The sequence below is a fragment of the Anguilla rostrata genome, chromosome 2 (genome assembly GCF_018555375.3).
Source record: "Anguilla rostrata isolate EN2019 chromosome 2, ASM1855537v3, whole genome shotgun sequence".
NCBI lineage: Eukaryota > Metazoa > Chordata > Actinopteri > Anguilliformes > Anguillidae > Anguilla > Anguilla rostrata.
The window spans coordinates 9,045,348-9,072,167 of record NC_057934.1 but is presented as its reverse complement, the minus strand read 5'-3'; the positions used below and the strand labels follow the sequence as shown (position 1 = coordinate 9,072,167).

The 26,820-nt window shown below is 44.8% G+C and overlaps 1 protein-coding gene and 1 long non-coding RNA gene across 6 annotated transcripts in view; one reads left to right on the top strand and one right to left on the bottom strand.

Annotated features, from left to right (window-relative positions):
* LOC135245198 (uncharacterized) overlaps window positions 1-12,383 on the bottom strand; it is a 31,741-nt gene extending 19,358 nt beyond the window's left edge. The window contains exons 1-2 of the long non-coding RNA XR_010327176.1: window positions 11,896-12,383; window positions 6,501-6,612 (exon numbers count right to left, since the gene is read on the bottom strand). This is a non-coding gene — a long non-coding RNA (uncharacterized LOC135245198). The remainder of the gene's footprint in view (window positions 1-6,500; window positions 6,613-11,895) is intronic.
* LOC135245149 (apoptosis-stimulating of p53 protein 2-like) overlaps window positions 8,039-26,820 on the top strand; it is a 31,421-nt gene continuing 12,639 nt past the window's right edge. For 3 of the 5 annotated variants that reach the window (XM_064318060.1, XM_064318043.1, XM_064318024.1), the window contains exons 1-8: window positions 12,386-12,622; window positions 19,229-19,376; window positions 20,771-20,884; window positions 22,334-22,410; window positions 22,741-22,842; window positions 24,152-24,335; window positions 25,010-25,191; window positions 25,662-25,826. In XM_064318060.1, coding sequence (XP_064174130.1) covers window positions 12,581-12,622; window positions 19,229-19,376; window positions 20,771-20,884; window positions 22,334-22,410; window positions 22,741-22,842; window positions 24,152-24,335; window positions 25,010-25,191; window positions 25,662-25,826 — 1,014 coding nt within the window. In that variant the 5' untranslated portion in view covers window positions 12,386-12,580. Of the gene's footprint in view, window positions 8,596-11,510; window positions 11,645-12,385; window positions 12,623-19,228; window positions 19,377-20,770; window positions 20,885-22,333; window positions 22,411-22,740; window positions 22,843-24,151; window positions 24,336-25,009; window positions 25,192-25,661; window positions 25,827-26,820 lie in introns of those variants that run through there. The other 2 variants (XM_064318034.1, XM_064318050.1) reach the window with 2 other exon arrangements.

Here is a 26,820-nt window from a genome sequence, read left to right as displayed (position 1 = left end):
TAGGATTCATAATCCCTACCTTTTAAACCCCTGAGTAAGATTAAGGACATAACATGAAAGCCCCCCTCCCAAATCAAAACAGAAAGGCATTATGGGATTATGTCACTGTAAAACACTGTACCCCTTGGGGGGGGGGGGCAAAACCTCCCTCTGAGACAGGAACAATAGAACTGCCCCCTGAAAATGTGTCATAACCAGACGTGGATGAATGGGGGGGGGCGCTGTAGGTGGGGTCAAATACAAATCTAAATGGGTACATCCCAGCAGGTGTCTAATTACCTCCCAAAATAAGTTTGTGAGAGCAGCAAGATACTCTATGGTAGAACTGGTCCTCATGTCAAATGGAAGAACTTAACACAAGCTAGGAAAAATGAAATTTGGGTCTTAAAGCACAGAACTGAACATTTAGCACCTTACAAATCGAGCGTAAAAAGACAAGCAAATATATCAGACGTATATATGTTTGATTTGTACAAATGGTATATCTGGTATGTCTAAAGAGTCTCTGTGCAGTATTGTGGTGTGTCCACCCCCTGGCCTGCAGGAGTCGAATCCACCAGCGTACCACAGACTCTGTACAAAAACCAGATCCTGAGCTCTGTGTTCCTTACATTGAGAGTTCCGTCTTCCAGCCGTTGAAGCCAAAACATTCCAATCTGAAGAAACGTCATTAAGGGGTGTGGCCACTTACAATGCAGTGACTGATGGACATTATATACAGTAATTACATGACACTGGAAACTCCTTTAACCAACCAGAACCTTCTATTTTATTTATTCTATTGTTGAACAGAGAAGCTAGGGGAGAATTGATAGACTTCTATGGCTTGGATTAAATTGCAATTAAATACTTATGGTCAATAATTTTGGAACACATAATTTACGACAGTTCATGCGTGTGGGAGGGTGCATTCAATCGTTTCTCAGTTGGAGATGTCTAATGAGAGAGAAAAAGGGCATCACAAACAGACACAGCCTTCATAAGAAGCACATAACCTGCAAATGCAATAATCCCGCGTGGTAGCGAAAGAAATCTGAGGGGCCATCTGATCCCCACTGCTGAGAATATGAGTGCTTTGCAAAAACCTTTAATATCAAACCTTGGGCTATGTAAACCTGTCATTACCAGGGCGCTAACTGATGTGCTAACCCCCGCCCCCCCCACCTACATGCATCTCTGATGATCACACTGAGAAAAGGCTCCCAAATACGTCTGCGACCCGCGCAGAGAGCACATTCAGAGGCAGTGCTCCTTGCGAAATTTACAATCTGAAGGTGAGCGGCTCGGGCCAAAGGCCAAGTGTTCCTGCGCCACAGAGCTGAGTGATGGGGGGGGGGTGGGTGGGGGCAGAAGGACGGGATTCCATAATTGAAAAGGCAAACTGATCCATACTTTCGCTCACATCTATCTGCTTGAAGCTGATTTATGTATATCTGGAGAATTACTTTCGAGTGTGTGTGTGTGTGTGTGTGTTTGTGTGTGTTCTGTTATTTGGCTTTCGGTGTGTGTGTGAGCTGCAGGAAATTTTCTAAATGTTAGCAGAGCATGTGACAGAAACTAAAAAAACATGCAGAAAATCTGTTTGTGCCATGAAAACGTTTTTTTTTCCCCCTTCCTGATTTCCTCTATCGTTGCATATTTGTGACACTAAATGGTTTCAGATCTTTAGACAAAATTAAATATTAGAAAAAGGGAAACCGAGTAAACACAAAAAAACATTTTTTTTTAAATGATTTCAGTTACTCAATGAAACACCCATATCACCCATGTGAAAAAGTAATTACTTAACTAAATTTAACTGATAGTTAGATTCAGCTGATTGAACACAGACAAACTTTATTTGTTACTTTCCTTTGAAGTGCTTAAATTCCTCCACAATGATGTGAAATTATAGGAAGCACTTGGTTGCAGTTATTGCTAAAAATTGTGCCACCAGTTATTAAGTTTAAGGGGGCCATTGCTCTTTTACAAAGGTAATATGGGTGTTTGATAACTTTTAACATCAAATAAATGAAATAAAGAATGATAATTTAAAAAATGAGTTCTGTTTTCACCCAGGTTCTCTTTGTCTGATATTACATTTTGTCTAAAGATCTGAAACCAATCAGTGTGATAAATATGCAATAATAGAGGAAATCAGGAAGGGGGTAAAAACTCTTTTTTTTCTTCACAGCACTGTAACCGTAGATACAGAAGAGGACAGGCAAGCCAAGGCAGCGTAGCAGCTACCGAAACGTTAGAGACGCTGTCTCTCCTGTCAAGCCCAATTTCACTGACGGCAGCTCATTTTCGCCAGAGAACACATGATGCGGAAACTATTTCTTTGTGGGACAAAAACCTCTGTTTTGCAGAGAACTGGCTCCATACTGTTCGGCCTTTGTGGCTTCATTTGTACTGGACGCTTTGGAAAACACCCCAAAAATGTGTCGTAAGGAGAGCGGGAAGGGGGAAGGGGGTGCGAAGACTAGATACAATTTTACAGAAAATGAACTGCAAGTAATATGTCCAGTGCTGACAAAATAAATAGGCTTTAATTGTATTGTATTTATTTTTTAAATACTTTATTTGTACTAGTACTTTGAAATGCCCTGTTACTGACAATTACTGACAATTTATAAAGAAACGTTCTTTTTCCCCAGTATTTAAAAGCAAAATTCTTATTTTTTATGATTGTAAGTTTTGGTTAGTATGCTTTGTGGAAATTGTAAAGGATCTTTGCAAATCTATAGATTTGGCCCAGGTGTGGTAAGTCAGGTGTGGTAAGTATTCTTGTCATAGCAGCAGCACTGATCGTCTCAACAAACTGTATTCAAAATCTGTACTTTTAGGATTTTTCTTAAAAATGGCGCCACCTGCAGCCTAATATCCGCATTATAAGCGTAAGGCATTTGTCCGTCCTTCATTCCGAGGAAACGGTTCCCTCTACTGGTCAAACAGCGCCAAATACAAAGAAGATCCAAGATCAGCACTCCTACTGTACGACGCTTTGAATCCAGGCCCTGGGGGGTATTTCACGTAGCAAGATTACTGAATTAACTGGACAACAGATTTGGAAAGGTTCCGGGTTTTACTCAGTACAGTTATCCATCTAACAGTAACCCTGTTTCGTGAAATACTCCTCCGTCTTTTTCTAGGCTTCCCCGTCTGGGCTGGCCAGAGGAAAGAAAATGGCACCAAACTAAATCCGAAAGTTGATTTACTATGGTCTTCCGCTAGGGGGAACCATTGTTGCAGCTAAGTTACTCGGTTGCCACAAATACAGATTTGAGGAGCAAACCCTCGCAGACTTACAAACCGCGTTTTACGACCTCTGTGTTAATAAATTGATTGAATTGAATCAGTGTTATTTGAATTAGGAATATTATTGTCTAAGTTGGATGGTATTTAAACGTGAAGGCCACACTTTATGAGTTTTATTTTATTAGTTTTATTACTCAGTTTACCCAGGTCTTATCCCTCTTTTTTGGAAAGTGCTGTTAATACAGTCTGAAAAGGAATTTATAAATGACGTCTTTATGATAAAACAAAACCGTAAAGCACAAACACTTCAGCAGATCACCATAACATAAGCACAAAGGTTAATCATGCTGCGCAGAGAGAGCAACTTCGGCTCGGTGTTCTCTGCTGCCCTCTCCTGGTCTTCCGCAACAGTTCTGGCTGCACCTAAAATGTAGGCCCACTAACTAACTTAGATCAAATAAGCACTTCAAAAGTGTAAACTAAAAACCATCTTCAAATCTGTCCCATAGAAGCATGGGACCATGAACAAACAGGAAGTAGAAAACTGAAAAAAGGGGAAGTGTCATTTCTACACAAGAAAGAACTGCCTGCTAAATTTAAATTTAAATTCTGAAGTTTTTTCATAAAATGATTTCAGGGAACACTGTTACTTGCTAATGTTACTGTCTATAGAGATACTGAAGATATGCTATGCCCTGTGTACAGGTATGTCCAACTGCAGTTCTTGTCAAATGTACACATAAATTCAGTCCAGCTTTAGCATCAACTTCCTTCTTCAGAAAAAGCAGCAAAGAGACGTTTCACACAATGTATGCAGCGCATGATTTGTCACATGACCAGCCGGTTACAGATATGCTGCATACCATTATAGTCCACGTGCAGAAAAGCATAAAAAAATAAATTTCAAAAACACAGCGTGGCTTTCCGAGTGCAAGTTCATCAGCTTCTCTCTTCAGCGAAACAATATCATTTCACAAAATGGAGGTACAGCGCCACTGTAGCCTGTTTCTGTAAGTGACCAGTCGGCCACAAAGAATTAATTGTATTGATTGTGACTGGAAGTCTCTCTTGCACAAGCCTCTCTTGTGTGAATTTCATACACTCATAATGAGTGAAATTAAGATTCCACTGTACAATTCTCTCCATTATCTCTCACACAACAGTATCCCCAGTATCCTCCATTCACCCCCTCTCTGTTCTGTCTTCTGTCCGACAAAACAACTGCAAGTGTGGATATATGAGAATAGCTATCTACGATGTTAACTTCCTGCTGGACACGCACATTGCACACACACACACACACACACACACACACACACAAACACACACATAAGCACACTTCCATGAGTTACTATGTAACAAAGCGTGGGCAATTCCATTCCTAGACAGTTTGAAAATATGCAGGTGTTTGTTTCTACAAATTATACATGCTCAAATAACTAATTACCTATATACTTCAGCGCTGATTCACTGAAGAATAGACTTCCTATTGCAGTGGTGGACCCTGTCCCTGGACATCTACTGTTCTGTAGGTTTTCATTACAGCCCTAATTTTGCACACCTGTTTTCTCTAATTAGCAGCTGAACGACATCTCTAGCAATGAGGTGTGCTTTGTTAGGGTTGGGAGTGAAAATGGTTGATCTCCAGGAACGGGGTTGGGAACCACTGTCCTATAGGGATGCAAAAGCATTATGAACCGTGATTTATGAGCTTATCATTATTTTTATCCAAAATATGATTAGGCTAATGATAAAAAGAGAACAGAAGTTGGCATGAAATCCAAATATAATGTGGTCTTCCTTGCCCTTCTCTCGAATGTATGATACATATTTGTCTATGAACAGTCATCCCTGAGCACAAAGAAATCTTAAAATTCACAGCATGCTTTTATAATGGAATAAATATGAGAGCTGTGCAGTATTAATGTTCTTGAAGAATTGCCAAGGGACTTCAGGTATCTGCATACCACTCCTCCCTGTCCAAATTAAAGTGATTTACTGTAGAAACGCACTCAGCTAAAGTCAAATAGACACGGACGCGAGCACGTGTCAGGAAAACATAACCTATAACTTTCAAGCAAGCGGCCCAAGGTGCCCTTTAGATTCCTCGCTAATTCCGCAGTGAGAAAAAAAAAGGAACACGCCCTGGGGGTTTAGATACGGAGAGCTCTCCGAATGCGCGCTCGCATTCTCCCAGTCCCGGGAGAGATACGCGCACGGCTGCCGCGCATAACCGGAATTAATGCTGTATGACACAAACGCCGATATGATAAGGCTCAGAAGTTTGGTCCCCCGGTACTCCACCCCTATATCTATGCTCCGGAGTGTCAATAGGAACAGTGACGCTTGCGTACCTCGTCTTCTTGAGTGCTTAAAAAGAATAAATAAATAAATAGATAAAAAAATATAGAAAAGACAGAGGGATGTTTCTACCTTAACACTTTATTTCAACTATGCAAAAGTAGGTGCTCTGCACTAGTGAAATGTTCAGCATTCAATCAACTCTTTCAGAGTATATATGACCCTACTCTGGTCCCTATTGGGCTCAAATGTCCGCTGTTAGAGTTGAATTAACACTGCACATGTTACTGTGAATATAAGCCCCCCCAGATATAGACATTTTCCCATCCATAACTGAACTCAGGGGCACCACCTGAATTTTTTTCCCCAAGAAAAGATCTCACATTGGTCCCCCACAACCCCAGAAAACCCTAAGTTCTAATATTTTTTGAGGGCCCCTGTCAGTCAGGGCCCTTGGAACTGTCCTGTCTCACCCCCGCCCCCTCATACAGTGCCCCTGTCTGAACTTAAGAATGTAATAATATCTGTTGGAGAGCATGGAATTCAGCCCATTTACTCTCATAATATACATGCAGTCTTGTGTTGACATTCCCAACCCTGGTCCCAGACAGCCACAGGGTCTGCTGGCTTCTGTTTTCACTGTAAAATCAGCACGCAATTCAGACTCAAGGAATCAAGGGAGGTGAGTTCGCTGTGCAATCGACTGCTCCAATGAGCCAAATAAGTGCTGAGTAACAACAAAATCCAGCAGGCTCTGTGACTCTCCGGGACCGGGGTCGAGGACCACTTCTCCACACAGCAAAATGTTTGATAGTTGTTCCAGTGACCTTTTTGTATATTGCTTTGGACACCTCAGTCCAGCACGTCGTCATACAAACACATTTTCATATGGAAACACGTTCTAAATCCAGGATTACAGCAGAGGCAGTGTGAGGCATTGATTAGAAGGGCAAGGTCACCTTGAGGGGCACCTGTGGCAGGTGGGCCGTCCGACAGGGAGATGGACACTCCTGTAAAGGTTGCACCCGTTAGGGTGCCAGGTGGTGCGGGTGTGCAGATCACTGGTACATGCTGGAGATAAAACAGAGCAGTATCATTCGAACATCTGAAAAAGGCAGTTACAGAGTGTGAGATTGATTTCCTGCAATTTGATTGGTTCTAGGAAGTTTATGTCCAGGGCTCTGTTGTGGACAGAGACTGTAAAAAATAGGTTGTGAATCAGGAGTTATTGAAGCCCCACCCACACGACATTGTGATTGGTCAGAAGTAACTGGTTTATTAGCAAAAAACACAGCAGGAAGTTGTGTAAACTCATTTAACATTATAACACTCGTTATCAACCAGGCCATAAAGTCATGAGCAACCTGGTCAGGCTTGTAGTACGTAACGTACCGTTTTGAGTCTGACTAAGGAAGTAGCTACCCTCTACCTAGTTCTTTCTGATTGAAAATTGGAAAAGGAAACGGGATATTTCCAGTACAGAGAATAACAGAGCAACGCATAAAAGCCTTTCCTTGAAGGAGCTCCTCAGCTGCATTGGCAAGAACAAACAAAACACTTCCAGCAGATGGCAGCTGTCATCGGCGATTTTCACCAATAGGAATAGAGATAAGCCGCAGCAGTAACCTGCCAGTGAGTTCAAGAACACGCCACACAAACAGAGGCAATCTATCCTAGCGCTCAGAGTGAGAATCACAGAGCAACGTAAGTCTTCGTACGCCATAAATCTCCTATGCTATAATTAGACAATGCAGATACGGACACATCACTCGTTATTGTCCTTCAAGTTCCTGAAAACTTTGTAGAACAGGGAAGTATGTATCGGCTATTGGTGTTTACTGCATGGTGCTATTACGCCAAACAAACAAACAAATAAAATAAATAAAATAAAATATTTGGTTTTGAAGGTGGGCTACTACCTAAAATTCTGTGGAATTTGTCAATCAGAATGTAAACTGCAAGTAACTTCTTAAAATTAAAATTAAAATAAAATAAAATAATAATACATAAATAAAAACACTGCCGCTAAATGCGCGTTTAGATCAATTTTAATTCAGTAGATAATATGACAGAAAATACCACAAGATTCATAATACACTGGACTGGAGTTTCAAGAAGTAACGAAATATTACTGAAGCGCAGTCTACGTGTAGAAGTACATTGCTTTTTCAAAAGCTGCGGGAGTAGTTTATTTTATATTAACTGTTCATGTCAGATTGCTTTTAAAATGTAGAATAAAATTCGTCCACTTCCAGTCTTAATTTCAGTGATCACAGTGCACACTCGCTCCACTTTAAAAGGAGTTACTAAGGAGATGCATTTTTTAAGTTGGTTTTAACCTGGACTTTATCCTAGTCAAACGACCGATCTGTCATTAAACCGGTGCCCGGAGTGCACAGCGTCCCATTGTCTCGAACTGAGACCAATGGGAACGGAGGACAGGACGGGGAGGAGTCGGAATTCCAGTGGGATTAGTTTCGTCGCGCGACGTCACTCCGGGCAGGGCCACAATTTGTTGATCCAACGGAGAATCCCACTAGTTTCTACTCCGAAGATCGGGAGTAGACGGACGCCGCTGACCAGCGCGTAGCGCACATATTGGGAATTAAACGATAAGTAAACGCGTGCATTCGCACTCACCACCCTGTTGCGAATACATATGAACGTCAAACCGCAACGCTGCGTGTGCCAGTGACAGTTAGAATCAGATTATGGACTGATTTTCATATCTTTAGTGAGGCAGTCGCCGCGAAAAAAGTTTCCTCACTGCAAGAGGGCCTCATCGTGCCACCGCAACAGGTTTCTACCAGAAACAATAACCGGATTTTTAACCTCGGTTCATCCAGCGCAAAACCGCGGAATAACAGGGTCCAAACGTAACCGAGACCCGAAGTGTGAAGTCGGAAAGAGGGGCCAACAAAGGAAACCCGACTCGGTGGCATCACCATTGCGGTCTGGAGGATCTCATTTTGGGGATTATCTGATACGCCTGCTCTGTGTACTCTCAAAGGAACGGGCTGCGTTTAAATGCGGTACGGAGCTAAAATGATGCCGGTAAGTTTTGTTTTTAAAAAACTATCTTAGTAATTAGCTAAGCACCCGCAATTGGGTACTGGCACCGACAAATCAGGATAACTCTATTATTTAGATATCGGTTTTGAAATGTCCGAGATTGTCCAGGATGAGGCAAACATGACATGGTTCAGGAGATCAGTCTACTCTAATTGCCTTAGTGATAGACTGTAGCTCAGTTGTTGTTGCAACATCAGGTAGCCTATTATGTCTTACAATACAGTTGCATATATATCCTATGATATCCTATTTAACTGTGAGTTAAGATAACTTCTTAATTTACTTTTGAAATAGGCCTGTTTCCGTACAAAAATCAGACCACATCGGCACGGTCTGTTTATGCTGATGACGACTATTTTAGTCTGTGTTACCAAGGCTACTAACAGATACGGGAAGTGTGCTGTTACTGTAAGCTATCGTGTCAGGAACATATGACTAGAGCCTTTATCCCGAGCGAAACGATGTGTATTATAGTATAATTATTATTATTAACCACAGTAATAATAATGATTATAAAGTAGCCGGTTCATGTGTAATAAGCTACGTATTGCTTTTATATTTTTATATTTAGGCTACATTTTGGGAAAAAAAGACCCGACTCATAAATATTAATCTGATTCCGTTCCGTAGATGAAAAAGACGTTTTCTTCTAGTCAAAATGAGTTCCTGTCAGGGGCGCTATCAATAACAGTTATGTACAGTATGCATACAATTATAACAACGCGTAGACTAAATTGAGCGCTATTGTGAAGTGATGCTGGACGATATCCGTAAGATTAAGATTTTGGATTATGTGCTGATTTTCATGTGTTAAATTACTAGCTACGACAGGCACAATGTTCTCGGTACATACAGGTTGTACAAGAAACGCGGATGGCGAATTGACGTCCTGTTTCCGCACTGACAGCTTTCAAGGCCAGGTGTGATGAAGACGGCCAAGGCCGTAGGTTAGCACACTTGCGCCTTTCTTATGGCGGAGATCACGCTTTTAATAGCCTATACATCAATGATATACAAATTAAAGACACTCGGAAGAGATCTACAGTAAGATAAATTTGAGATACCTTTCTCAATTTGGCATTGAAACTTTTTGTCGTCTCTGCCACCAGAATGACAGGTGATGTGGTTTACTCAACAAAGATAACGTCACCAATGTTGACATAACACGCTGATCACTGTGAACACAGTGCTCCTTACGTCAGGGGATCACGCACTCTTGAAGGGCAGGACCTTAGTTACTTTTCCGAACTTGGGTCCTTTCACGCATGTAGCCTACGTAATGAAAGTTGCAACATGCTACTCTGAATCTATATCCAAGTGATAATAGCTGTGCAACTCACATTTTAGTAGCCCATATAAATATACCATAGTTTGTGGTTAAAGTAAGAGTAAAGTCTGCAATGTAGTTGTTCCTCCCTCTCTAGGTATGCACCCACTGACAAGTTGAGAGGGCTTAGTATAAATATGAAAAAATTAAATTTCTACACCAACCGTGTGAAAAAACTGCATTGGCTACATGCACTGTACATGCAGTTGATTTGACAGTTTAAAAGCATTCTAATTAAATATGTGAACGTACACCAGGCTGCATTTGGGTTAGCAGGGAGAGATGTTTGGCCATGAAGAGGGTTGTGGTCTCAAGGCTTTGGAACCCTGACTCTGTGTGTCCCAGGTAGTTTCATATGCAGAGGTTAATCTATCTCTGCACATGAACTGTTCCAGTGATATGAATTATGTATCACTGGTATAATGAGAGCTTTGGAAATGAGTAACAAGAACATCTTTATCGACTGCATATTCAAGCTGTTGGGTCCAAATTCACACAATAGATGAGTTTTTAAGACATATATTTTTTTAGGACTTTTCAGCTTTATTGCATAGCAGTGTCGAAAGACATGAAGAATGGGAGCGAGAGTGAGGGACAGACAAGCGAAAAAGGTTGCACGGACAGATTTGAACTACAGACATTGCAGATTGCAATGTGGACAGGCTCTACAGGCTATACACTGCCAACACATCCAACAATAGATGCTTTTTAATAGACTATATGTATACTTATTGGTCTATAATACATACTAGTCAAGCAGTAAGCTATGTGCATGTGTAAATTATTTTGTCAGAATCTTCCAAGGAATTGTTTGAAAATGTGTAGGAAGGTAAAATGGCCTCTGCCTGTGGGAAGAAAGCTGGATTTCTGAAGAGATAAGTGGTGGTGTATTCCTTTGGATATAGCTGCTGCTCTAGGCTTATAGGCTTTTGCGTGTCCTCAATCAGAGTTCACCTGTCACAGTCGTATGCGATCGCTGCGGTGGTTTCATCGCCCCTTTCATGGCAAAAACGTGGCTTTGGGGACAGGGCCCTGGGGTTCTCTGCGAGGACAGATTCCTGCCCGGGTAGGATGCGAGTTGCCAGGCAACGTCACAGAAATCACACCAAGCTGGGCGATCCGAGAATTAGGGGGAAATCAGGGGAGTTGTTGTGGAAGACACCATTGCTCTTTGCCAGCAAGGAAGTGTGCTGAAAAAATCACAAATACACAAAGTCTGTAAAAATGTGAAAATTGCCCCTTTGGAATTTGGGCATTCCTAAATTCTTACATTTGGGAATGATGGGTTTTGACTAATGAGCTTTCAGGAGATGCCTGAGCTGCCTAGCTACCTGAATAATATAGGAGAGTTTTTGTTTTCAGTGTTAATGTTTTCATATTTGCATAGGAGAGCAGACAAGGTCGCCTTCCTTTTTTATTTATTTCTTTAACAGTGAGAATGTGGGGGGAATATATTGCCAATTAGTCAGAACCCCTACGCACTGCACCACACATCTCACCTTCAGTGCTACTTTGATCAGTTCTGATTATTTATCTGATTTATAAAGGTGCAGGTTTGAGAGCTGGTGTAGGTTAAGCACAGTGAGCCCCAAAGCCTTTCACCTCTAACAGGGATTTTTGGGTGGAGAGTTTCCTCAAACGTCGGTCTTTTCTATAATTAGCTCCTAGGTCCTTGAGTAAATCTAGGAGGGAAACTCAGCCCACGTGAGTAAGTTTCTCTGGTATTGTTTCTGAATATGGGGGGGGGGTTTGTGTTTGTGTCCTCCCTCCTACTCCCTCAAGAGTGGACCTGTTGGGGGGTGGGGTAGGAGAGCTCTCCTTAAAAATATCATGCCAGGAATACACCATAAATTATCTTTACAGCGTTGACAGCGTAGCCTATTGTCCAGACTGCTGCCCTCTGTTAAAAGCCCGGTATTCGTGGCGATAACGTTTTTACAGCACGGCAAACTAACCTCACTCCTCGGCTGTCTGTAGAACGGCTGAAAGCACTGAGGTGCCATGATGTTGCGGGGCAGTACTTTGTGGAGAAAGCCGCTGGAGAAGACTGATAAGGCATTTTCCTTTCGTCAGATTGTGGAAAGAACCACAGACCTGCGTTGCGGTTTTGTTTAGCTATTTCCTTGGTACGATGAGGGGGAAAAATAAAAAAAGAAACCCTTGTTAAAATGTGTACTTGTTGGGGCCTCATTTATCAATCGAGAGATGTTCGAATTTGATCGTAGATCGTTTGCGAATGCATTTACGCAGACAATGTGTGATTTGTCAAAGTTTTAGTATGTCAGTTTGTTTGTTGGGTCCGAACAGATTTCAGGGGCGCTATAAACTGTTCATAATGTGTGCGTAAGTGGAAATAATTGGGATGAAAAGTATGTTTTATTTTCTTTTGTCTTTTCTCGGCTATCTCTTTAAACGGCATGCGACGGAATTCTGTGCTCCTTATGTGGTACTTTAGTGGCGTCGTTTTATGCTAATCACTGTGAACGTGCTTTTAATTTACGGTTGATTGGTATTTATCAGCGTACGCACGTGGATACGGAAAAAAGCTGTTTCATGCATACTTAACAAATCCGGCAGAATTTGTTAGTTTGTTTCCGATTACACGTATATTTACACGCGGTTTTTCGAAAATATGGATGAATGCGACCCACTGTGTTCCAGATTGATTCATTTTTCCCGCTAGTATGAAAAGACGTGTGTTTGTGTCGCACATTGCACTGTTTTGTAGTCTAGAAATAACACGCATAAAAGCAAACTATCAGTTCTGTTCCAAAACTGTTTCACTGTCCAGAGGCGTGTGGTTAGTTTGCAGCGGTATATAATGGTATCCACGTGCATGTCTGTGGGGGAGGGAGTTCTGGCACTGTGGCAAAAGTCGGTACTTCCTGGCATTTATTTTTTCGCACCACATATGCTTAATGCTGTATTTCTGAACTGAAGTTGCTTGAGGGAAAATTAAGTCTGTCTGTCTGTCAACAAAAGGGCCTTCTGTGTGTGATGAAGTCTCCTGCAGGTTGCCACAGCAACAGATGTCACTTCCCTGTTCTGTTGGGGGGTGGGTGCGCTTGTCTGTGTTTACATGGCTCTAGTCTCTGTGCCCTCCTATGTTTACTCAGAGTGGACACCATCGCTGCCAGCACATCCTCTCACAGGGAATTATGTCCCCTGGAATCTCAGTAATTGTCCTTTTAATTATGGGATGCGAAAAATGCCCCATCAAGAAACAAAATCGTTTTTTAAGATGGCGCTCCCTTACACGTGTAAACGATAGCATGCAATTTGGTGTAAACATGGAGATGGTTAGTACAGGAAATCTCTGGGGTGCGAGACCTTTAATGTTTATTTTTTTAAGGGAACAGAAGCCAGGGGAAATTTATGTGGAAGCCCTTTCTGTGTGTGTGTGCGTGTCTGTCTATGCGTCTGTGTGGGTGGTGTGTGTAAGTGTGGTGCTTGTGCATGTGTGTACGTGTGGTGTGTTTGTGTTTGTGTATGAGAGCTTTTATGAGCTGTTTTGCTATGACTGTAGCATCTATAAAAGTGAAATGAAGGCAAAGAAACCAGTATGCGATTCAATTTAAAACAAAACAGTAAAATTATCAAAACATTAACCAAAATTATTCATCTTAGAGCTTCGAAAAGAGCTGTATTTTTAGATCTCATTTCCCACAAAGAAGTGAAGTTCATCTGTAACGTAATCTACAGCAGATAACTACAGCACTGTTGCCTTGTTGTTCCTGCTGCAGATAAGTAAGTTGTGTAGCTTTAAGTGTGTATAGTTATTAAACATGTTCTCTTGCCTCAGATTGAATGTTGTTCATGTCCCTTTAAGGAAAGTAAGGAAGAAGAGTACTGCTGTACAGAGTTTTAGAAGTGAGCGTGAAGCTCAGGCAGGGCCGGTTATAGTTTCCTCTCTCTCTTGTACGGGAGCCATTTTGTGCGAGCAGAGTTCGGCCTGTAAAGAGAGACGCTTTGACCGTGTGGTATTACTGTGCGGGAATTGGATCTGTTGACCAGAGAATACGTGGGCGGAGGGAGGAGGAGAGCACAATGGGAGAGGCGTGGAGCGCGGCCAGCGCAGGGGAAGCTTAACCCACGCCTCCCCTGGGGTTGGTGTACCGCTGTTGGTCACAAGTCATGCGCTTATTAATTCATGGGTCTGAGTGGATGTGCTGCTGTACCTCACGTCTGTGGGAACAAGGCGTGGAATCTCATCCAAGGGTCCTGTGGCTGCTGCTGGTGCTGCTGCTGCTGCTGTCTGATGTGTTGAGAGGGAGAATGTGAGCGAGCTGTGACAGGATGGAAAAAGGGAGGGGGAGTGATTGAGTGAGTGAGTGAGTGGAGAGAGTGAGCAGAGAGAGAGAGATAGAGGGATTGATAGTGAGTGAATGAGTGAGTGAGAGAGAGGGGAAATAGAGAGTGAGTGAGCAGTGTGGAGAGAAAGTGAGCAGAGAGGGGAGAGGGATAAAGTGTATGAGAAGACAAAGAGAGAGGGATAGAGTGAGTGAGATAGAGAATGTGAAGGTTTTCATTCACTCTGTAAAATGTTTTTTTTGTGCACCTGTGGAACAGCTCTGTTTGTGAAAGCCTTAAGACTTTCAGAACAAAAGTAAAGCCACACACGGAACTGAATTCTAGAATGTGCTCTGTTCCTCCGTACCAGTCACAATCTGCGACTTTCATTTCTTTCATCCGTGAGAACCAATCAAAACCCCACAGCACTGACTGCTTTATACAGTGTGTGAAGGCCTACAGAAGGCCGATGCTGTTCTCACAGTGTCACAGCCTTTGTCCGCCCCTGGGCTCATACAAAGATGTTTATCGCATGGGTCACGCAGTCACTTCCTGTCCTTGGTACTTGGAGTTTTGAGAATTCTGGTTTAGCAGGAGGGGGTGGGGCCCGGTTGCGTGGCGACCAGCACGGCAGCGGTCAACCCCGCCCTTCCACTGTCCCCTGCAGAGGGACGTTCCCTCAGGGCTCTGTGACCTGCCCGGTCTCTGTCATGACTTTAGGGTGGGGTTGCTTGCTTGTGGTGCCTGGATCCACCTGCACCACGACACTGTACACAAACTAGACCAGACTAGGCCAGATTAAACCAGACTAGGCCAGACTGGACAAGCATTTTGTGGCTCATTATATTAGCCAGTTCGGGTAACTGAGGAGAAGTAAATTCCCAGGGGTCAACAGTCACCCTGATGAAACTGGAGAGAGTGGTTCTGTAATAGAGTTAGGAGGTTACACTAGAAAGGGTGATTCAGTAATAGAGTTAAGGGGTTAGCCTGGAAAGGGTGATTCAGTAATAGAGTTAGGGGGTTCGACTGGAAAGGGTGAGTCAGTAATAGAGTTAGTAAGAAACCACTGTTTAATCGGCTCAGGCTGTCAATAGCAGCTGCTGCCTTCAGCAACACATCTCCTCATTTCCTCTTGTTTCGTTTCCAGAGTTTTTGTTACAGATGCTGTTCTGTAACAGAAACAACAGGGAACATCTCCCCTTTCTGCCTGTAAATTTGGAATCTTCCGAATTTGAAAATTTCTGCCTCAGACTCCAGAGAAACCCACCTCCTCTCCGTCTGGCTCTCTGAGGGTTTATGCGGACGTGCCTGCAGTTGACCCCCCTGCCCTCAGAACAGGCCATTAATCCTGCGCTCAGCATCGCTCCTGTGGGCTGCCTCTCCAAAAACTCTTTCCCCTCTTGGGCTCTATTGCTACTTTTAGTGCTGTCTGTGTGCACTGTGGCACTTAACATGGTGCTGTAGCTTTGAGTCCTGCTGTTGGGTGACTCTTGTACTATTGTGTCACTGAATGACTTGGTGTTGCCTCTGCTCTTTGCCTAGAACTTGATGTGTGCACTTCAGGTTAGGGTATTTATTATGGGTTTAGCTGATATGTTTTTCTTCTTTGGGCTTGTTGCACAGGTGTGCTCTGTATTTGGAGTTTGTGCTCGGTCCTTGTTTAGTGTAGTTAACTTGCGCTAGTGCTTTAGTGATGTTGCATTTGCTCTCGCTGGTCTCTGTGTTGTTAGCCAGGTTTGGTGCTATCACTTATTAGGTGAATGCACTCATGTTTCTGCTATGTTTTAAGTAGCTCTGTATAAGAGTGGCTGCTAAATGGAAAGTTTATTGCCGTGAACCTATATGTGTGTACTTTTGTAAGGGTGAATGAGGGTATAGTCCTCGCCTGACTACAGTGAAGATAGAGAGCAGCTGTCACCTCCGGCTCCTGTGGAATTGGTGGGGGGTGGGGTGGGGGGAGGCATGGTGGGTCAGGCACTGCTGATCCAATCAGAGCATCACGTGGGCCGTCCAGGTCACTCGGGGTCACGGTTGACCTGGAGGCGTGCAGCACGGCCATATGGCCCACCTCACGAATCGCCCAAACAGTCACAAAGAGCACAAAGGGTCACACCAGAGCAACGAGCGTCGAAAAAGTCACAGGACCACGCCAGAACAGTGGTCAAGTGCCAGAACACCCCCAGGACCATAACCAGAGCAACTAGAGCCCAAAAACTCTTAGGGCCACACCAGAGCGAAGACAGCTCAAAACTGACAGGACCGCACCTGAGCAGTCTTTTGTATTTTGTGCTGCTGATACCTTCATGTGTCTGAGTGAACCTTGGAGGAACACTGCCCAAGCACAATTAAGGTCTTCCAGAACCAAATGCAGCCTAGGCCAATTGTGATGTCACAACAGATTGTGGTTTCAGCAAAATGGGAGGGGGGGGGGGTCAATTCTATTTTAAGTCAATCACTTCAGGAAGTGAACATTTCAGCCCATTGATGATGTTCTGTGCGAATGTTTTGGCTGGCCTGAAATTGAACTGAGCCCTGACTGGAAACTGGATTGTGACATCACCATACAATGTGATGTCACTTTGCGATGTGTCACAGCGCAGTGTTCAGGAATGTTGTTGGAGATGTGTGTGCATGTAGACAGGTCTGACGTGTGGTCGGGTTTGAATAATTCATGATCTTCTCAGGATGACTCTTTGGGGTTTGATTGTGTGGCTTCTCCTGCTAGACATCAAAGATAAGCGCATGCATTGATTGCACAAGCAGCTGAGTCTTAGCCCCTTAATCTACACTCGCTCCTTCAGGCTGGTGGCTCTTAATTGGGTGCACAGGGCACTGATGATCACTGATGATCTTATTAAAAATGCAGAACTGCAAGTGAGGCTGAAAGGATCATGAATGTGTTCAAGACGGAAGGCCTGAAGTGTGCAAGGTGGGGGTTAGCCTAGCCTTTGACAGTTCAGCTCAGTTAGTACACACACAGTCAGGTAGCTAATTAGATATGCCAGCATGTCAAAATTAAAGATGATATCTAACAAACTACAGGCTTATTTGTATGCGAAATAAGTATGACTAGCTTATAACACTCCTGAATATGCTAAGGGCTTTGCCGTGCCAGTCTCACCAGCAAATTTCTTTCTCCATTTTTGAACACAGACTGTTTTCCACCGTTTTCCCTTTTCAGATAAATCTATTCAAATGAACCTCCGAGGCTGGGTGCTGTGTGAGCGTGGTCATTTTGAAAAGATTACATTATCATCGTTACGTAATGCGCGACAGACTCTGTAATCCCGTTGGCTTCGGTGACCGAGAAATGGCGGACCCAGTACAGAGAGAGAGAGCGTCGCTCTCCTTTCAGAGATAGTGGGTGGGTCCGGGTTTATTCATACCCGCTGATTTCCTTATTCAAAAGAGCCTATCCTCTGGGTAAGGCTTCCCTGGGGGCAGTTTCTGTAGGTGTGAACCAGACGCGAGCGCTTCCATGTCCTGTCTCCACGGAGCATGGCAGCCACCCAGCTGTTCACAGCGACCATTTGTGTGACATGAGGTCGCGGAACCTGACTGGCGGGCAAAAGCCGTTCAGTTTGTCGGGGTTATGGAAACACCGCGAGCATCTGCCGTTCAGCTCGGTCTGTAAGTTTTTAGGAGTTACAGGACTGTAGGAACTACGCTCCTGAAACGCCGCGACTGTTCTCCTCGACTGGAGCTTTTTTTTTTTTTTACTGCAACGCGTGACAGAATGGGAGCAGGAACAAAATCTCTTTATTAGAGAGACGTCAGAAGAATAAAAATGAGAAAAAGTTGTCTGCTGGCTGTGACCCGAGTCCTCCCCCCAAACTTTTGGCAGGCTCATTAATAAAACTTGTCGCGGATCTCAGGAGCTGAAGAGCGTTCGGACGTGGGTTAGCTGTGTGAACGTTGCAGCTTTAGCAGAGGGATTAGCCTACCTCCTTGGGCTTTTTCCTTTAGTTTTAGCTGGATTTGTTTCTTTGCAGTATTTACTTAACGAAATGACTTGAGCCTTTCCAATAATATTGTTTTCTTTACTAAGAGCAGCTGAAAGATTATGTGTTTTGGAAAGGAGTTAGGAAGCGTGTTTGAAATGCGGTTCAGTTCACTGTCAGATGTGTGTGTTTTTAAACTGATATTTGTGCTTTTCACAGCAATATCTTAAGCCTGTTTTAGAGTAAGAGAGGTTCTTTCATATTCACAGAAACACACACACACAAGCATACACACACACGCACACACTTGCGTACACATCTCTCTTTCTCACACACACACACACACAAACATTCACAAGCATGCATGTATGCACACGCACACACACACACACAAACGCACGCACATGCATACACATGCACTCTCTCTCTTTCTCTGTCACACACACACACACACACAGTGAGTAGATCAGTCCGCTGCATGCAGGCCCATCTGTTCTCCTGGCAGTAAGCAGACATTCAGGCTGCGATCCGTCCCCCCCTCCCCCGCATCCCCCCCCGGTGCACAACCTCTGCACCCCCGGTTTGGTAGAGGGGTGCTCAGAGGACGGAGCACCGATGGGTCGGGACCCCCCCAGTGTCCTGCTCTCCTAAAAATGGAGATGCTCGGTCACATTCATATGCTCCTGTGGGACGGGGATAAGTGAGGTCCTTCAACTGCTGCTAAAATTGTCATTTCCCAAAAAATAGACACGGAGGCACCAGAGACCATCTGCTTTTGGTGGCTTTAGGAGACCGTGTGTTTGCCGTGAGCGTCGGTGGGGGTGCAGTTTGGTCTTCAGAGAGTCCGCTGCGTGAGAGTTAGCACATCTGCATGTGGGAAGAGGGCTAGGAACATTTGCTGAGCATCGGCAGAATGTTGACTGAGCGTTAGCTCTGAATGTCATTAAATTAGAAGCGTGTTTCCTGGTAAATCTGATAGACCTGAACATGCAATAGGCATTATACTGATGATTGTGTGTGTCTGCGTGTGTGTTTTTCTTGCCTTGTGTTTCTGCAGATGTTCCTGACCGTGTACCTCAGTAACAATGACCAGCATTTTACCGAGGTCCCCATTACCCCGGAAACCCTCTGTCGAGATGTGGTGGAGCTGTGCAAGGAGCCGGGAGAGGTGGACTGTTACCTGGCCGAGTTGTGGCGGGGGTCAGGTGGGTCCAGACATCATCAATCAATCGGATCAGGTCGATCAGTCTAGGTTCAGCCTGATGAATGAATCCTGAATCCCAACTGAGCAACATGACTGAGTGACATCACAATGTGTGACGACATCACAAAGCAGCTTGCAGGGCTGGGGTTTAATTCCATTGCAGTTCAGTCAGTTTAGGAAATTGAATTAATTCCATGAATCGGACAATCATCATGGAGCATTATGGCTATTTTTAAAGTCATAAATTGAATTGCAGTTTGTTTCGTGAATGAACTCTATTGGCATGGAATTACCTCCCTGCCAGTTTGATAGGGCTTTTGATAAAGTGTGTATGCTGGGCTTAAAAAAAATGAATGTGAGACAAATCTGTATGAATAGAGAAGGGAAGTTTTATTATTGTTAAAACGATCAGTCAAACGATCAGAGAAAAAAAAAAATCACTTTCACTGCTGGAACTGGTCCACACGCACGCACTCAGAAGAGATCGTGTTACCATTTTTCACAAAGCCCCACAGCCAGGAAGTGTTCTCTCCTCTCATCTCAAGTACCTGTAGTTTCACCACAGGCGGGGGAGGAGGGGTGAGAGTTGCCATGGTTACCCAGACAACAACAGCAAAGCCAGCATTAGTCGGGCTGCCAAACAACACCCCCCCTTCCCAGCCCCCGGGCCAGTGGCATTACAGAATGGAGAATGGAGGTTTCATCCTCTGGAAATAATGTGCCTCACTGCTAAGGACAGGGAGTCAGCACAGCCAGGACCATCCAGCTTCACTTCCCTGTCTGTGAGATTCAGTTTAGTAAAGACCATAGTGGGAGCTCATGAATCAGGAGGGAACAGGTGTGAGCTGTGTGTCAGGTTTGTCAGTCAGTCAGCCTGGCCACAATGGCATGCCATAAAATATTATTATCACATTTATTACCTTATGAAACACTTTTATTTGTGTTACCTTTTAAATTCCAAACCTGTGTAATGTCCTCAGGGCTTTTTCATGCAATGTTGTGTAACGTGTGCACAAATTAATTTGCAAATGCAGAGTTTAAGATTCTATGAAACACCAAGCAGAAGTATAATGTTGTGCGATGTGCTTGCTAAGAGTGCAAGATGCTAAGCTGTGCAGTAATGGTGTAAAATATGCTAATGCAGTATTTAATGGTGCCAAATATGCTAATGAATTTTGTAATAGTGTATGATATGCTATGTAGTGTGTAATGGTGTATGATATGCTATGTAGTGTGTAATGGTGTATGCTATGCTATGTAGTGTGTAATGGTGTATGATATGTTAATGGAGCATTTACTGGTGTAACATATGCTAATGTAGTGTATAGTGTGTGGCTGTGTTAAGACTGTGTGTAATGCTATCAGATGCTAACACCTCTCTGGTGCCCCCTGCAGAGCGCGTGGTGAGCGAGGCCGAGCGGATGCTGGACGTGCTGCAGCGCTGGGGCCAGCAGAGGACGGAAGTGCGCTTCTTCCTGCGCCACGAGCGGGCGCCCAGCCGCGAATCAGGTGAGCCTTCTCTCTGGCCCCTCCTCGTCAGGGGCTGGGACTGAGTAACATCGACGAATCGCGTCGCTGGGTTATGAATTGGTGAAACACTGACACCTGGAATTTACCACCCTGTGCTGACTCTGTGTCAACCCTGCGTTAACCTTCCCCCAGCCCTATGCCAGCTGCGCTCCTACACTGTGCCTGGCACTGTAGCTGACGTTACGCTCCTCCCTGCGTCAGCACAGTGCAGCGCAGCCTTGATATGGGTGCGGGGGAGACTTATTTTGGCTCCGATTCGTTACCATTTTAATGGATACCACAGAAACAGACATGCTGCTCTTGCATATTCTCCATGTGAGAGAATGGAAGCAGATTTAGAGATAAAAGTCCAGGTCGTCATAGCAAGGGAAAATTGGGAGTTTTGTCTTGTAAGCGGAATACGAGTCGATTGTAATTTATGAAAATGCGATGCACATGTTGCCTTGCTTATTTGAATCAAATCCGCAGTACAAAAAAGAAGGGAGAACTGCTGCGGTGTTTTCTCCTTTCAGCTCCACGTTCCAGGGCTTTGATGAACTCAAGTATGGATTTAATTACTTGGCATGGAAACGAGCTCGCCAGAGGAGCGCCATGGTTACGCAACAGCTCGGAGAGAGCGGCCGCAGTCCGTGCGCTGGGGGGCCGCACAAAGGCCTCCTTATTTTCGGCTTGAGCTCCAGTTCCAGTCGGTGCTAGGCTGGGCCACACTCTTGTTTGTTATTATTTTTGTTCCATTTTCGGTGCTGAAGTGCCTCTTTTATAGCTCCTAAGCCTCTGTTCTTGCCCCTCTAAGAGCAGTTATGCAGGGATTTGGGGCCTACGTTTTTCCCTTTTGACTGGTTAATCTGGAAACCCGTATTAGGCGTCCTCAAAAGTTGCCTGGAAAGAGTTGCATAACCGATACATTTGGCCGTGTGGGGGAGTGAGCTTGTCGGACGAAGGCCGAGCGCTTCTGGCCTGGCTCTGGTGGGCCTTGCGTAACAACCCAAATACCCTGACCCTCCCGAGCAGTCACAAGACTTTCCCTCTTCCCCGTAAATCCCAAAAACGTGACCAGGGAGAGTGCACTGCTGGGGTCCTGGGTCAGGTGCATGTTTAAGTGGCTGAAGCTGTGGTTAATGGCGGCTGGTCTCAGCGGTAATTAACTGTGGTCTGAAAATGAGCCGAAAGGTCCTTTAATGGCAGGGCAGCCATTTTGGACAGGCTTCTCTCCTGCGGGTACTATGTTTTGCATTTTAAGCCCAAACTCATTGCCATTGGCTGTCCAGTGGTGCCATTCCTCCATGATGGATGCTGTTTTTCGGCAACAGTGTGTGTGTGCGACTGTATTTGCGTGTGTGTGTATTTGTGTTTTTGCGCTGTATGTGTGTGTGTGTGTGCGTGTTTTACTGATGTTTCCTAAAGTAATGCACTGATTGTTTCTCACAGGTGTGTCCAGAGGTCCAGAACACCTGGCCAAAAGAAATGGGGTAAAGGGGTCCACAGACCGACACGTAGAGAACGGGGTGAGTACCACACCTTAACCCCAACCCCACATTAACCTTTAAAATTGAACCACTGGGTGCAGAGACTTGATCAGCTGTGCTTGTGGTTGAACGCAAGCCATCCGGAGATCCAGCGGGGACATCCCATCGCCATTTGTTTGCACTGACAGTGTTTGCCCTGTGTCAGGCGCTCACGTGGGACGTGGACGCAGGCGATGACTCAGCGGCGGGTTTGTGGGAGGGGCGTGGGGGCGGGGCCAGATCTGGCTGTGTGGCTGTATCTCGTGACACTGACACGGAGACGGAGAGGATGCGGAGATGTTGAGCGTCCGACGTTGTTGTCCTTTCCAGGTGGTTCCGCCCCGCATGGACATGACCCTGGCTGAACTGCAGGAGATGGCGTCACGGCAACAGCAGCAGATCGACGCCCAGCAACAGCTCCTGGCCTCTAAGGTAGAGCCAGGGGGATTTTTGTTCCGACCGATTATTATTCTGGCTCAGTGAAACTCCGCCCTCTCTTAAACGCATCACAGAGGCTTCATAGGAGTGGCGATGCAGCGGTTTCTCACACAGCGGCTGGGAACTTAACGATTTTTGGAGGATAGCACTCGTCTCTTTTTTCCCTCTAGCGAATTATCCACTAAACGAGCGTTATATAGAGGCCAGTCTCCCTGGAATTCAGAGTTCTGTTGATCCGATCCATAGTCAGCTCTGTGAAACAGAGCCAGTGTGACTCTTCCAGGGATAAGACGGGCTTTAAGCCTTATCTAACCCAGCATATCGATGGAGGATAAATGCTCAAAGGAATTTTCTGCATAAGAGCGTTTGCTAAGTGATTGTAATGCAATGGATTATTTGAGTGAAATTTATTTATAGTGAATTTCTTTTTTTGCGCTTAGTTAATGGACTTTTAATGGTAGCGTTGTGTGTAGCACTCCATGTTATACAGTGTAATAAAAATGACTGCGCGGAGCGGATATTTCATAATGTGTTGTCAACAAACTGAAGGCACAATAAATCAAGCTAGCACACATTGTTCTTTAAACATTAGGTCAGAACAGGAACATGTTTTGACAACACTGCAAGTGTTATGCCCTGGCATGGATGCATTTCCTGTTCTATTTTGTCTGTCTGCTTTTGTGCAAATTAGATTAGTGACTAATAAAGTAGTTTCCAATCCCCATGTGACCAAACCACAATGTTGAAAAAATGTTGATGCTCTAGATAGTTCGGTTTTGGGAGGCACAGATTTTGGTGCAACCACGGTTGAACAAACCAAACCTCAGTCAGATATTTTTTGAAAAAAATACCTTGACAGCCCTATTAGAGACCCTAATAACAGATTACTTTTAAAATTAGCATCTGTTTTCACCAATAATAGTAATTAATGTGATTGTAGGCTCTGGTTCGTAAAACGTTTGTTGGGAAGTCCCCAGTCTATGTGGATAACAATTTGTTATCCAGATATGTACTTTACCCTGGTCTAGCCCGGGTCTAGCCCAGGCCTGGCCCAGGTTTGAAAGTGGTCTCAACAGCAGGTGTTCCCTCTTCTGCTTGACGGGAGCGGCAGCAGTTATTTTTGCTGCTCTAGAAAATTCCATTTTTAGCGATGGCTTATTTCCACTGGAAGCAGGCATTCTGCATGTCTCTCTGGCACTGAGATGAAGGGTATGATGTAACGACAGGTGTTCTCTGTCTCCTCCTGTTCTTCTTCCTCGCTCCCTTTTTTTTTGATCTCCCCCCTCCCCTTCCCTCCGTTCAGGAGCAGCGTCTGCGGTACCTGAAGCAGCAGGATCAGCGGCTGCAGCAGCAGGACCAGCGGCCCTCGGAGCAGGAGAAGCTGCAGAGGCTGCGGGAGAACGCCGAGAGCCAGGAGGCCAAGCTGAAGAAAGTGCGGGCCCTCAGGGGCCAGGTGGAGCAGAAGCGCCTCAGCAACGGGAAGCTAGGTCAGCGGGCTGCGCCGACGGCGCTTCCAGAAGCGTTTGGAAGATGCGGAGTTATCTGGGGGGTCATAACGCTTTGCAGAAGCGGGTTCAGCTCGGGAGTCTCACAGTTGTTGATTTACGGGAAACGTTTTTTTTAAGAAACGTTTGTAGCTGGGAAGAAAATCTCCAAAAATGTTTCCAGAAATGTTTTTGAGGCAGTGGATTTAGCTGAGACTCGCAACTTTGCAGGTGACATTTCCAGAAACTTTTTTGAGAAAGCGAAGTTAGCTGGGGGGACTTGTACGCTGTCGCCACTACCGATGTTCCAGAAACATTCTGTTTGCTGGCAGTCACACTGAGCCACCAATGAAGCTGTTCTTTGAGAAAACTGAATTGGCTCTATCACAGTAGTGCAACACATACACACACACACACAAAGTCACATTGACTCATTCACTGGGGCTCTTAAGGGGACTCTTAAGGGGAGTGATTTCTCAAATTTGATTTAATCCAGTTTTGGCTGTTGCCGCTAACATGTAACTTCGGGGCAGTGCCTAACGCACAGGAGCCGAATCCCTTAGCATGCCCCTCAAGCTCCTTCCTTTAACTCAGTGTCTCCTCCTCCCACAGCTCTATGCAAACCTGCTGCTTTGAATGGCTGTCAGTGCTGAGGCCCTCTCTCTCTCTCCCCACAGTGGAGGAGATTGAGCAGATGAACAGCCTGTTCCAGCAGAAGCAGAGGGAGCTGGTCTTGGCCGTTTCCAAGGTGGAGGATCTGAGCCGACAGCTGGAGATGCTGAAGAACGGCAAGATGGACTCCTTTCACGACAACCAGAGCTCTGCGGCTGAGCTCGACCGGCTCTACAAGGAGCTGCAGGTAGCTTGGGAAAATGATCTGCTCCCTGAACAATATAATAATAAAAACAACAAAACAAGTATTATTATTATTATTATCTATGTAGTGTTGTTCTTGCATGGATAATCGGCTTGTCCGAGAGGTGACATGTAAATAGAGAACAGTATAGGCCCTAAACTGATCCTTGGGGAACCCCACAAATATTATCTTCCGGGGATTGTCAGTGCACTTCTCCACAATGGTGCACCGCAGTGCTGTTCATTGTGTGGCTGTCTTTCTTTTCACCTTAAAATCAACAACTAGTTCAGTCTCCGAAACCCAGTGAAACTTCCATGGTCAATGGAAGTTAATGAATAATGTGCTAATATAACGTGCCAACAGCTAAAGGGCAGACATTCGGTGTCATGTTATTGAAGTAGCCATGAGAATCATGTGCACCCCAATAACAGGGTCTCTCTCTCTCTCTCTCTCTCTCTCTCGCTCTCGCTCAGCTGAGGAATAAGCTAAATCAGGAGCAGAATTCTAAGCTCCAGCAGCAGAGGGAGAACCTGAACAAGCGGAACTTGGAGGTGGCGTCAATGGACCGGCGGGTGAGCGAGCTGCGAGACCGCCTGTGGAAGAAGAAGGCCGCTCTGCAGCAGAAAGAGAACGTGCCTGTAAGTACAGCTCCCCCTGCTGGGCCTGCTCGGCAGTGCCACAGATTATATAAGTCAGGGGTGGCAAACCCTTGTCCTGAGGGGCCACAGGGTCTACTGGTACTTGCTTGTCACCTTGAAATCAGCAACTAGTTCACATCCAAGGATCCAGGTGACTTCAGTTAACTCAGCTGCTTTAATTAATCAAAGCAGGTGCTGAGTGACAATGAAAACCAGCAGGCCAGGACTGTTATACCTACAGGACTGGAGTTAAACCTGCAAACACTGCGGCCCTCCAGGGCTGGACACATGGTCCTGGTCTGGCCATGGTTTGGAAAGGCACTGGAATCAAGTCAAATTCGCCAGCCTTTTAAAGCACATCTGTTACCTGATATCCCTCTAGTTGTGACTGAATTGCGATTTGGTGGTGGACTCCAACTGATAAGAGGTGTTTGGGTAATGGTCTGGTTTAGCTCAATACCTGAATGAAAATCAAATAAACTGAGATAGAAGTGGGCTTTCTCTGCAGATACCAACCTAAGATGGTAGGAAACGGCAGCATGTGGGTTTCCACTTTACTTTTATTGGATGTCTGTTTTGGATTTCTACTTCTAAAACATTTTTGTCTGCTGAGTACACCCCTGGCTTTGTGGATGAGTGGAAAGGTAGACCCACAGGAATGTTGTTTGGCGGATCGTAATCTTCCCGCTATCTCCCAATCGAACGGTGTAGTTTTTTCCCAGTTGGGTGTCCTGCCTGGCCTATCTTGATCAGTTGCCATGGTAACCTTTAATCTGAGGTGGAACGACTGGAGTGAAAAAATATGGCACCCACAAAGCCAGCCTGTTGAATCAACAAAAAAAAATGGCATGTAGCAGCTCAGTGTTTGGTTTTAAACCTCTGGTTTTTCTGAAACAAAAATGGCGGTTTCTTCCAAATGTTTTTCACTTCCATTCAATATTTGTTTTAGTATATCTGCTGTGATGATGAATGGAGACATTTGAAATTGGGGCAT